This window comes from Sapajus apella, unplaced genomic scaffold (genome assembly GCF_009761245.1).
Source record: "Sapajus apella isolate SASKATOON/1434 unplaced genomic scaffold, GSC_monkey_1.0 scaffold25, whole genome shotgun sequence".
In the NCBI taxonomy this organism is placed as follows: Eukaryota; Metazoa; Chordata; class Mammalia; order Primates; family Cebidae; genus Sapajus; species Sapajus apella.
The window spans coordinates 26,203,368-26,214,450 of NW_022436965.1; the positions used below are offsets into that span (position 1 = coordinate 26,203,368).

General features: G+C 49.1%; 1 protein-coding gene across 1 annotated transcript in view; it reads right to left on the minus strand.

Annotated features, from left to right (window-relative positions):
* Positions 1–6,663: 6,663 nt before the first annotated feature.
* The window catches only part of CUNH1orf226 (chromosome unknown C1orf226 homolog), a 9,377-nt gene continuing 4,957 nt past the window's right edge, over positions 6,664–11,083 (minus strand). The window contains exons 4-5 of the mRNA XM_032291124.1: positions 10,498–10,529; positions 6,664–10,294 (exon numbers count right to left, since the gene is read on the minus strand). Coding sequence (XP_032147015.1) covers positions 9,793–10,294; positions 10,498–10,529 — 534 coding nt within the window. The 3' untranslated portion in view covers positions 6,664–9,792. The remainder of the gene's footprint in view (positions 10,295–10,497; positions 10,530–11,083) is intronic.

Consider the following 11,083-nt stretch of genomic DNA (forward strand, 5'->3'; position numbering starts at 1 on the left):
CTCTCTTTTGATTAGTGAGTTCAATACACATATTTATTGTAATTTGTTCTATTGGAATTTGTCTCTGCCATCTTATACCATTCTTTCCATTTCCTATACGTTTTTTCCTTTTTTTCTCCTTTTCTGCTTTCCATTCCATCAAATTTACCTCTGTTAGCTTGAAAGCTCTATTAAAAAAAAAACAATTTTAATGGTTACCCATAACTTACTCGGCCCTGTATTTTTATTTTGCTCTATAATGTTATAAATGTATCAATAGTTATAATTTAGCATACTCGCATTTCTCTCCTGTCACCATCACCAATCCCATTAGATTTTCTGACATTATCTAAAATTTTAATTGTTATTTACTCTTTTGAGTCCTTTATCATTTAAATAACGGTATACTTTACTGAGTCAATTACTTATCCTGGTATATTTACAAACACATAGCACTCTCACGAGTTTCTCTTCTTGCTAGAATATTTTCTGCAAAAGTATCGTGCATATTTGAAAATTGCTAAGAGTAGATTTTCAGTGTTCTCATCAAAAACGGTCTTTGAGTAGTAAACATTTTGCAGTCTTTTTTATTTTTGATTAATTTAAATAATTGAACTAAATATAGAATTGTAGGTTTAAAGTTTTTTTCCTTCAATGGTATAAGACATATTAAGTCACTAGCATTTTACATGTAGGTTTCTTACTGAGATGTCTAATGTCAATCTGATCCTCCTTCACAAAGCTGACCTTTTTTTCTGAAAAGCTGAAAGAGGCCTATCTTCATGATCTTAAATTTCACTGTAATGTGCCTAACAGTGAGTTTTTTCCTTCTCTGTCAAATGTGAAACTTTATGTGCCATTTTATTCTCAGGATTTTAATATTTCTTTACTTTTATCACTATTTAAATGAATAGAATGAATGAATGAATGAAAGAATTCTCATTTTTTAAAGATTTTTTCTTCTATTTTTTCCCTCCTACTGGAGTTTTTAATTAAGAACTGCCCTCTCTTTTATTTTAAAATATAGAAATGATATTTGTTAAATAATCTTAGAAAAAATACAAGCCTCTCTAAAATGGAGATAATATTTACTTCACACATAGCTATTAGTTTTGTCAGGAAAATCTTCCATTCAGTTACCACAAACAGCAATACCCAATGCCAGCCACAAGAGGTCAGACAGCCATCAAGAAAACCAGTATTGCTGGGGTTTTCTTCCTCTCTCTTCTTTCTCTCTCTCTGTCTTCTTTCTCTCTCTTTCCCTTCTTCCTTCCCCCTTTCCTTTCTTTTCCTTTCCTTTCCCTGTCTTTCTTTTCTCTTCTCTTCTCTTTTCTTTCTTCTCTTTTTCTTTTCTCTTCTTTTCTTTTCTAGCACTGCTGAGTACCATGGTAGCTATTAGACCTGAAACATTTCTTTAGCAAGTAGTCTCCAAACAATACTCACTTCCCCACTGAATGCTTAATCTCTAGGGTTGATAACAGGATTAGCGTATAAGCCAGGCTTCCCTGAGTCTTCAATCTGAGATGCAATAGAAGTGCTCTTGCCACTCCTACTTCAGGGCAAAATTCTTGCAATTTTGAGTAGGCTCTTACCAACACCTTTAAGAAAGAATGTTTTCAGGAGGTGCTATTTTTTGTTAGCTCTGCCACTTACTGATGGAGTGATGATGGCAAATTGCTAAGACTCCCTAAGCCTCTGGTCAGCCTCATCTGGAAAATGAGGATAATGACTCACCACACAAAGTTACTATGGGGCCTCACTGAGACCAGGTCATCGTGTTAATGATGCAGCTGGTTCCTCTTGTGTAAAATGAGGGGACTGTGAAATGGGTCTTTAAGTTCCCATCCCTTATGAATATGCAGTGTTTAATGAAATTGTATTGATCTTGGAGAAGATCTAACTCAAAAAGATGTTTCTGAGCCATGAACGTTTTCTAGAATTATTTATCAGACCAGCGTGATAGAGACGGAGAAGAGCTGTGCAGTGGGGGCAGATGGCTGTTTCTCAGGCCCAAAGACCTAGGCCTTCCCAGCTCGTTCTGCCTCTCAGTTCTAAGACCCAGGAAGTTGGCTTTGTCATCATCTCAGCCTCAGTTTACCTGTTCCTAAGATGAGGCTGAAATACCTCCCTCACAAAAGATAAGATATGAGATAATGTGTGTGAATCTCTTTAAGCACAATGGAGTAACATCCGTATCTGGAAAATGGGCTTAGTAAGACCTCCCTTGGAGGGCTATCAGAAAAACAAATGAGACCATGTGTATAAATAGATTAACACAATTCCTGGAGTATCTAGAAGCTTCAGAGAATGACAAAGCACTAATTAATAGTCAAGCCTAACACAGTGAAGTAGAATGTTAAGAATTGGAACTCAGAGCCCTGTAAGCTGCTCCCAGAGGTAGGCAGGGGCCTGGCACTGAAGCACAACCCTTCTTGCATGATGCTGAATGTAAGTGCTTGCTTCTACCAGCTCCACGGCAAGGTGGCACCTGTCCAAGGTACAGAGTTAATGAAGGCTCTGGCTGCAGATAAATGAGCCTCACATTGGCCCATTAATCACTTTCCACTTTGAAAATGGCCACCTTCAATCCTTCTCCGCAGAGTTGATGATCACATACAGAGGCTGCCTGTATGGATAGACACCCTGATGGAGAGGGACTGAAAGAGGTCCTGCTGGTCTACCCCAGAGCCCATATAGTCTGTTCCACACAAATCCAACGGCAAGTTTCCTGAGTTTAGTTCCATTCAAAGAGCATCTTTATCGTGCTCCTGCAACATGCCAGGCACTATGCTGGGAACCGAGGAGTCAGAGATGAAGATGGCGTGGTCCCTGCCCCTGAGCTCAGGGACCTGTAGGACAGAGACACAAGGAGGAAGCACTTCCTATGGCACATAGCAAGTGCCGTGATGGAGGAACTCATAGAACGCTATGGGAGCACAGAGGAGGCGTGGGGTAGTGTCAGGAAGCCACCTTGGAGGGAGGGATGCCTGAGTGTAAATGTGAAGGATGAATGAACATAGCCTGGTAAAGTCAGAGCAAAGGAAAAGGAAGGTAGAAAGGTGACCTGGGCAGATGGACCACCTTAAACGCAGGCATGGAAGCAATTCGGAGCAGGTTGGGGCTCCCAGGGAACTGCAGCAGAGAGGCAGCAGTACCGGATGTCACCTCGAGGCAGGCAGGTGGCCACAGATAATCTAGAGCGCAGAGAACCCACCTGACACCTCCCCAACATGCGTCTCAGCAAGTCTCCTGGCCTGGTCACAGCATGCGCCACCTACATAGTCGCTGACTGATGATTAAGGGGGTGGGGGTGGGGGTGGGGAGGGGAGGCATGGGCAAGGCTCCTACCCCCTTCTCCCCCACCAGCTTTCTTACATGCGAAATCACTTCCTAGATGGCTGACACAGCCTTTCCAGGAGGCCCAGCTCCTAGAAATGTCACACGTTGGCCAGGTCTAAAGAGTGCTTGCCAGGTCAGCTGCAAAGACTTCCTGACACATTAGACCCAGGATTCAAGTTGAGCAAGGGAGGTTGGCTGCAACAGAATTTAGCAGGTTCCAGGACATTGTGAGAAGGCAAAAAACAACAGAAGCAGTCCACACGTGTCCTGAGCTTTTCTCTCCAGCAAGGGGACCCATCCATTGCAGGCTCAGGATAAAGAGGGGGCATGCATCTTGCCGAAGCTGCAAAGCCTTCCCAGGACTGATAGTTCACTTTTCTCCTCCTCTTTGGCTTGCCCCGTGAAGGCCTGAACCAACCCAAAGCGCTCCTGTGAGCACCACAGGGAATTGTTCTAAGTTGCTGTGAGTTAGCCCCTGAAGCGGGCTGAACCCTCAGATGTGCTTGAACATCAGACCAAGCCAACAGGAATTCTGCAATAAATACAAGCCTAGAAAGCAGGTGGCGGCCGACATGGAGGGATGATTCAGGAAGGCGGTGGCTAAGCAGATGGCGCTGGAAACAGCTGGCTGGCTACACACGGCAAAAAAGAAAAAAGTTGCAGTTTGTTGGGAGGTTGCTTTTTGTTTTGGGGTTTTTTGTTTTGTTTTGGTCAATTCTAAAGAACAACCATTGGCAATGTTCCCTGCTCTATACAACCAACAGATTCCTCAGGCAACTCGCGCGAGGGAGAATACAGCCTGGAGTCTGAGGTGGTCCTTAAATGTTTCCTCAAGCTTGGGTCCTCATCTGTGTTGTTAATAGCCAAGTGATTCGTTTTGTGGGGTAGCTTCCCCAGGCTCCCCTGGGCTGGAGTATTTATCATGGCAGCAGCTGGAGATAAGCTGGACACAAAGAGGATTTGTGTCTCAGGAGAGCTGGTCCCTAGATACGGAAAGTGGAGGAATTTTCTCATTAGGAGGAAGTCAGTGGTGGGGACTCCGGGCTTTCATCCTGTGCCCCCAGTACAAACAGTAGCAGGGAGGGGCGTCCTGGAGGGGGGATGTGCTTGTGGATGCTTTCACTGGACAACTTAAGGCTTCCAGAATGGATTTCCTTGGGAGAGATGAAAGGTATTAAATGCCATGTGCATTGATGAAGCTTTCGAAGGGGGAGGTAGGAGTCTCTCTACAAGAGCTATATAGACTTAATTGCTTGTTCCCACTCACAGAGGGGCCACAGTGGGAGGCTCCAGACTGCATGTCCCAAACCCGAGCAGTGAACTGGGCGACTGAAGCCCAGGGCACTCTGAGGGCCAAAATCTCACAGAAGCCATCACTGAGTTTGCCACCACAGCTAGGCTGGGCTGGGAAACTCCGCAGTGTGGGGAGGGGAGAAGAGAGAGGACAGGGAGTCCAAGCACAGAGTTCTAGAACACTACCAGGATTCACTGACCTCAAAGAGATTGTGAAATCTTGGAGCAGATTAAACCAGCCCAGCAGGAATTTTCTGAGATGAGGGTAGCATCTGAGTACGTTCCCGGGTCAGCTAATTTCATTAAGTCTGAATACCAGCTGGGGTCCCCGCCAGCATGGGCATAGACGTAAGGGATGAAGTGGGTTTCCTGGTGGCCTGTGAGTGTGTTTCCTTCAGCAACTACTACTGGCAGATTTAGTCCAGAGGAAACGAGCAGTCTCGGCTGAAATTGATTGCCTCACCCGAGCCCTGCTTTGGTGATTCCACTGCACTTTCATGCCCTGATCGCATACCCTGTTCGCATAGCGCCTGGGAGGGCAGGTATGCTGGCGTCCCCATCCATTCAGAATGGAGAAAGAGGACCACATGCCACTTTTCCACCAATGTCAACACTGCCCTAGATAGCCCTTAGTGCATGGCAGGTAGTGGCTTGGGTATATTGCCTCAATAAATGCATCTTTGTTCCCCAGATTCTAGAACCGTGGTTCAGCATAGAGGACAGCATTAAAAAACACGACATATGCACTTCCATTTCTACACTTAAAATTTCCTCAAAAACTTTTTTTTGCACTAGAACTGTGTATACTTGATCTTAGACGAAAATAACGACTTTGCATAATAGTGGGAGAGAAAGGCATGTTAAAAGCACATTTCACACCTGAATGACTGCAGAAACAGCTCTGAAGCCATTCAGTGGGAGAGGCTGTCTGAAAAGTCACCGCAGCATACTCATCAAGAAAAAAGTTGCTATTTTAAGTATTTTCAATGCTTTTCCCATGCGTGGAACGTGGTGGATTGGTTTTTGTGTTTTTTCTGCTTTCCCTGGACAATCACGACACACCCCACTCCAGAGACAGCAAGCAACCTTTGAGAGCCCAGCTGTTCTCTTCTTGCCCCTCCTCTGAGAAACAAGGTGTGGGAGTGGAACAAGATGTAGAAAACATGAGGGACCTAGCCACACTGAGACGCCTCTGACAGGGAGCCAGGGGGCCCTTGCAGGCGGAACTGTGGAATCCAACTCCAGACACAGTCACTGCTGCACATGAGGGCTGCACAGAAACGTCCCATGTTTCCCTTTGGAAACGTGCGTGGCCTCTGTGAACCAAGCCCCTCCTTCCCTTCCTGTTTCTTCTCCACTTCCTTCCTTTTAAGGAGGATAAAGTCCTGGCCAATTCTCAGCTGTGTGGGTCCTCTGAGTCCTTGGATCTGACACTGGCTTAGGGGCAGCAATGGGGCAAAGAGACTCCAGGCCAACTCTTCTCTGAGCCACCTTCTCGCATCAAGAATGTCCCTGTCCAGGGCGGCCCTTGGGGGCAATTTCCCAGGAAGTACCTAAGTTCAAATCGCTGACATTTATTGATGACTCTCTTTGAGAAGCGGAGAGCTCTGGTCCCTCTCTGGAAGAAGGTGCTCACACGAATGCAAAGCACCACCTTTTTCTTGGTGAAAGAGGGCTGTGGACCCAGGTAAAGAATGAGTGGGCTAGAGGATGATCCGATGGCCATGTCCACTTCCTTCCAAGGAGGGTCCTTCCTGTGCACATCATGATGGCGCCCCTGAAACAGCAATGGGTCAAGTTGGCAGAGGTTCTCTCTCACAGTGGCCAGTCAGGGAAGCCGAGGATGGCACATCCTCAGAAGTCATTTCCCCACGAAGGATTCAGGCTGGAGGTGTCGGTAGTGCTCATCTTCCTCACATTTCTACCTCCCTCATTTCTCACTTTTCCAGGCTTACAAAGGAAAATGCCAAGGTCCACCACCCAGCAAGTCAGCCTTGAGGAAACGAATCACTCCATCAGTCGGGAGAAAAAACAGACAGACAGAGCCAGCAAACGAAACCAAGTCATTTTATTGTGCAATTTCCTTCTACCAGAAAATTCTAAAAATATAAATATTAACTCTCTAAAAAATACTCAGAATAGATCTGTAATCTTCCTCCTCCAAACTGGAGCCAATCTTCTTTAAAAGCTGTGGATTGCAGACATGTGTGTCTTCCATATCAGCCACATACACAGCATTCAGATACACCTCCTTCAATGCAGGGGGATACACCAGCCTCCTGCCAGGTTCTGGAAGCTCACCTTATAATCTACCAGGATAAAGCTGTGTGCTGAGGTGGGGTTATGATGGGGCTGAGGAGTAACAAGGAGATAAAAGACCCTGTGGTCCCAACTTCCTTATGTGAACATAGAAGACAGGTCCTTTACTCCTCCTCATTACTCTGCCCTCTCATGGACTGGGCTAACTGAAGGCCAAGCTCCCAGAGAAGCTGGACTCACTGTGTGGGATTAGTGGCTGCGTGGCCGCCAGGCTTCAGTCACAGGAAGGCCAGACTGTTGAGATAGATGCGGAAACCAGGTGAGGCTTTGGATGGACGACCTGGTCTGAGCCAAGCCCTCTGCAGAATGAGTGGTAGCTGCTCATCCTGCTGAGCTTTGGGGAGCCCCTAGCCCCTAGCACCAGGTAGTATCTGCAGCATCGAAGACCAGAAACCCAGTCTCAGAGAGCCTCCCAAGGTAGCAGCAACACTTCTGCAGCAGGCGGATGGGTGGGCTGTAGGCAGTTAGATTGCAGCAGGGTCCCGTGGTGCTGTATTCAGTATCAGACATAAGTCTGAAGAACACTGAGGTCACCCTGGCAATGGTCCTGGACATCCTGGTGGGATCCTTTTGTTCATCCTGGGTCTAAGAGTCTGGACTTCAGCAGCAGCTGGGCTTTACAGTGGAGACGGGGTACTTAAGAAAGGCTGCACCTGCAATCCCTGAACCCATGGCTGCCATATCACTGGGCCAGAGCCACCCTCGGCTCTAGAAGAGGAGAAGCCCCAGAGAGCAGGGGCTTGCTAAGTTTCCCATCAAAACACAAACCACGCTCCTGGTATGGGAAGCTCAGATGAAGTGGCTTGCTTCCAGGATGTGTTTAGGGACTCCATCCCCATCCTCAGCTGTGGTGTTTTGTGTTATACCCCAAACCATTCTGGGAAAATCACAGGACCCCGAACGCTAGTCCTGAGACCTTCTCTGACTTCAGGGTCAGATATTGCATCCTTGGAGAAAGAATGTATACATAAGCCCTGCTTACTCCACCAGGGCCTGCAGGTGCCCCGCTGCAGGGACCCTCACGAGGGACCAGAGACAGCTTGTGGTGAGCATGTGGTGAAATCTAGCTTTCTGGGAGAAGGAAGGCAATGGAAGGCAAGCGGTGGGAGGGCTGTGGCAAGGCCACACAGATGCAGAAGCAAGAATGCAGGAAGACACCCACATCCTAGCGATCCTGCTGAGGCTCCTAGTTCTATAGGAGTTAGCGTGGGCATTTTATATGGCAGTGGTAGTGGGAAGGGGAGTGGAAGCTTGGAGGTGAGAAGAGCTTGGAAGCAAGCCCTGGGTGTCCCAGAGCTTATGGGTGGGAAACCAAACAATGAATGGAACAGGGGAGGCCACAGGAATCCCAGGAAGAGGATGCCATACCGCCTGCCCTGGCTGGATGTGCCATTCCCAGCCTTCTCCCAGGGAACCAGCCACCTTGTTCAAGAAAAGGGACGCAAAGACCCCTGGGATTGGGATCACCCCCTTACAGGGTCTGCTGGCCACAGGAAGACAGCACAATAGGACCCCTGGTGGGAGACAGGAATACAAAAGTGGGTTAATCCAGGAGGGCAGGAACCAGTTAAGGTTGGATGAACCTAGTCAGTCCCTTACACAGATCCTGAAAGCAGGAAAAAGCCCACTAGCATCAGCATAAAAGAAAGGCAGGGAAGGGCAGGCAGGGAAGGGCAGGCTGGGGCTGCTCCTGTGAGGTCCAGGGCTGCAGGCGGCCCAGACAACTTCAGCACAAGCACAAAGCACTTCCACTTAATTGAAAGTGGTCCCCGCCCCACCCCCCGCCCCTGGTTCTTCTCACATGCCAATCTTGCATGTGCTTCACTCTGGCTCTCACAGCAGGCCCAGGCCCTGAAACGGCATCATTTGAGGTTGCAAGGTGGCCCCTGAAAAGCTGTTCTGATCCCCAGTGATCGCCCTTCTCTGTCCCGTGTCCACTCCCTTCTCCCTGCTTCTGCTCTGGGCTTTTAGCACCAGCCCTGAATACCAAAACCACCCCCAAGTTCCTGAGCCCTCCCAACAAAACAAAATCAGGGTGTGCTCAGCTGCATCTGCTGGGGCCTGGCTCTCCCTGTCTCACACACACAGCAAGGGAAGCCTGATCTTTCCTTCCGTGAAGAATGCCCACATTTTGTATTCAACATCTGACCAGATGGGGGGAAACCTTGGGAACCCTTGGTGGCAGGGTTCACGCCTTGGGTGAACTCTCAGTCTCAGGCCTGGTAAGCATCTCTTCTGGCCTCCATCCCAGGGGCAGAGCAAACACAGCGACCAGGGGCCTGTGCTGTCTTGGGACCAAGAGGAGCCATGGCTGGGCTGTGGTCTGGGTGTGTGGCTTTCTAGGTCAGGGCCCATCATCAAGCCAAACCCATCATTCCTCACTCAGCCTTGCTCCCACTGAGGCCAGAGGCCTTGGACCTGCCAAGGAGGAGAGAGAAGGGACCGGGTGTGGGAGGGAGAATAGCAGGGGAGGAGGTGCATGTGGGGGACAGGCAAAGAGAATTCCTGCAAGATTCATCGTCCTGGGCTGGTGGCCCTGAAATTAACTGAGAAGCCAGGACAAACTCAAGAGGGGAGGAGCTCCAATGTCCAATGGCCGCAGCCCATCCAGAGGAGGTTGCAGAAAACTAGGCTCAAGATGACATCGAGTCCTTTAGCCGTTCTGCAGACAGACTCTTTAACTAGCACTACTCAAGGACTTCCAGCCCTGCAAAATCCCATGGTGGAGGATTGGCTGTCTGCTGGTGCCTCATACAAGGAAGATGAAGGGCACAGCGGAGCTGGGGCTAGGGCCCATGTGCACAGTGGAGGAGAAAACAACAGGAAGACCAGGGTGGTGCTCGGCAGGAAAGAGCGGAGGCTCTATTCAAAGGACAGCAGGTCTGGGTGAGGGCCTTCATTGTCGAGGCTGGAGGTCCGCGCCTGAGGAGGGGGGCTGCCCTCCTCCCAGGACTCAGCCAGGCTGATGGGGCTCAAGCTGAGTTTGAGGCCATTCCTCTCGATGAGGCTGGGGGAGGAGGCCCTTCTGCACTCAGGCATCTTTAGCTTGGATTCATCCTGGCTATCCTTGTGGATGAGATCAGGTACCGACAGGGAAACCTCTCCATTGGGCAGAACTTCGCCTCTCTCTTCTCTTTCCATGGCGGCCTCTGACTGTGGAGCGTCTGCTGGGACGTCAGGCAGGGCAGTGGGAGCGGAGTCCTGGGCCTGCCCAGGTGATGGCTCTGTCCCGTACTCCAGACTGCTGAGGACAGGCTGTGATGAAATCAGCATGTCCTGGGTGGTCTTCAGGGCCCGAGGGGTTCGTTTTCTGGTTATGGGAGGTGGAGGATCCAGTCGAGGAAATGCTTCTTGCAGGACTGACCTGTAAGGTTAAGGACAATAAACACACACAGCTTAAGGACCACAAGCCACCAACCCACCTTCCTTCCTCTTCTCCAACTGCAACTGCACTTTCAACCCACCCCCGCTGATGAGGGCCCTACTCCTGGGGTCTAGTTCTTGGTTTGGCATGCAGGTTTTAGCAACTTCAGTACAACAGCAGCTTTTGGCCTGGTCCCTGCTCACTCAGTGTTCAGAGCAACATAAAATACTGGCCTCTGGAAGACAGGATAAAGACCACTGGTGAACTTTGTCAAATCAGAAGCCACACAATAAGGCCTGCGGAGGGCATTCCCGCCTCAGATGCACAGGTGTTTAAAACAAGGCCTGGAAAGGGTCTGTTGGTAGAAGGGGGAAGACCAGGAGGGCTGCTACAGGGGCCTTCTCCCGCCCTGCCCCTGTGGGCTCTGACAGGCTCAGGCTTCTCCACAAGCAGTAGTCTAGGGCAGCGGTTCTCAGCTATGGCCGGGCATCGGAATCTACTTGGAGAACTTCTGGGCAATACTTGGGTTCAAATCCAGCTCTGCCAAGTACTAACTTTGGGACCTCAGGCTATTTACTTTACCTGTCTGAAAATGAGTTATCTGCAGGATGGAAATATCATCTACCTCCCAGGGCTGCTGGGAGGGCTAGAAAAAATGATGCAACCAAAGCATGTAGTGCAGAGCCGAGGACATAGTGAGTACTCAGCAACCTTCCACAGTACAGAGTTGAGGACATGGTGGGTACTCAACAACCTTCAGCTGCACAGGGCTGAGGACATGGTGGGCAC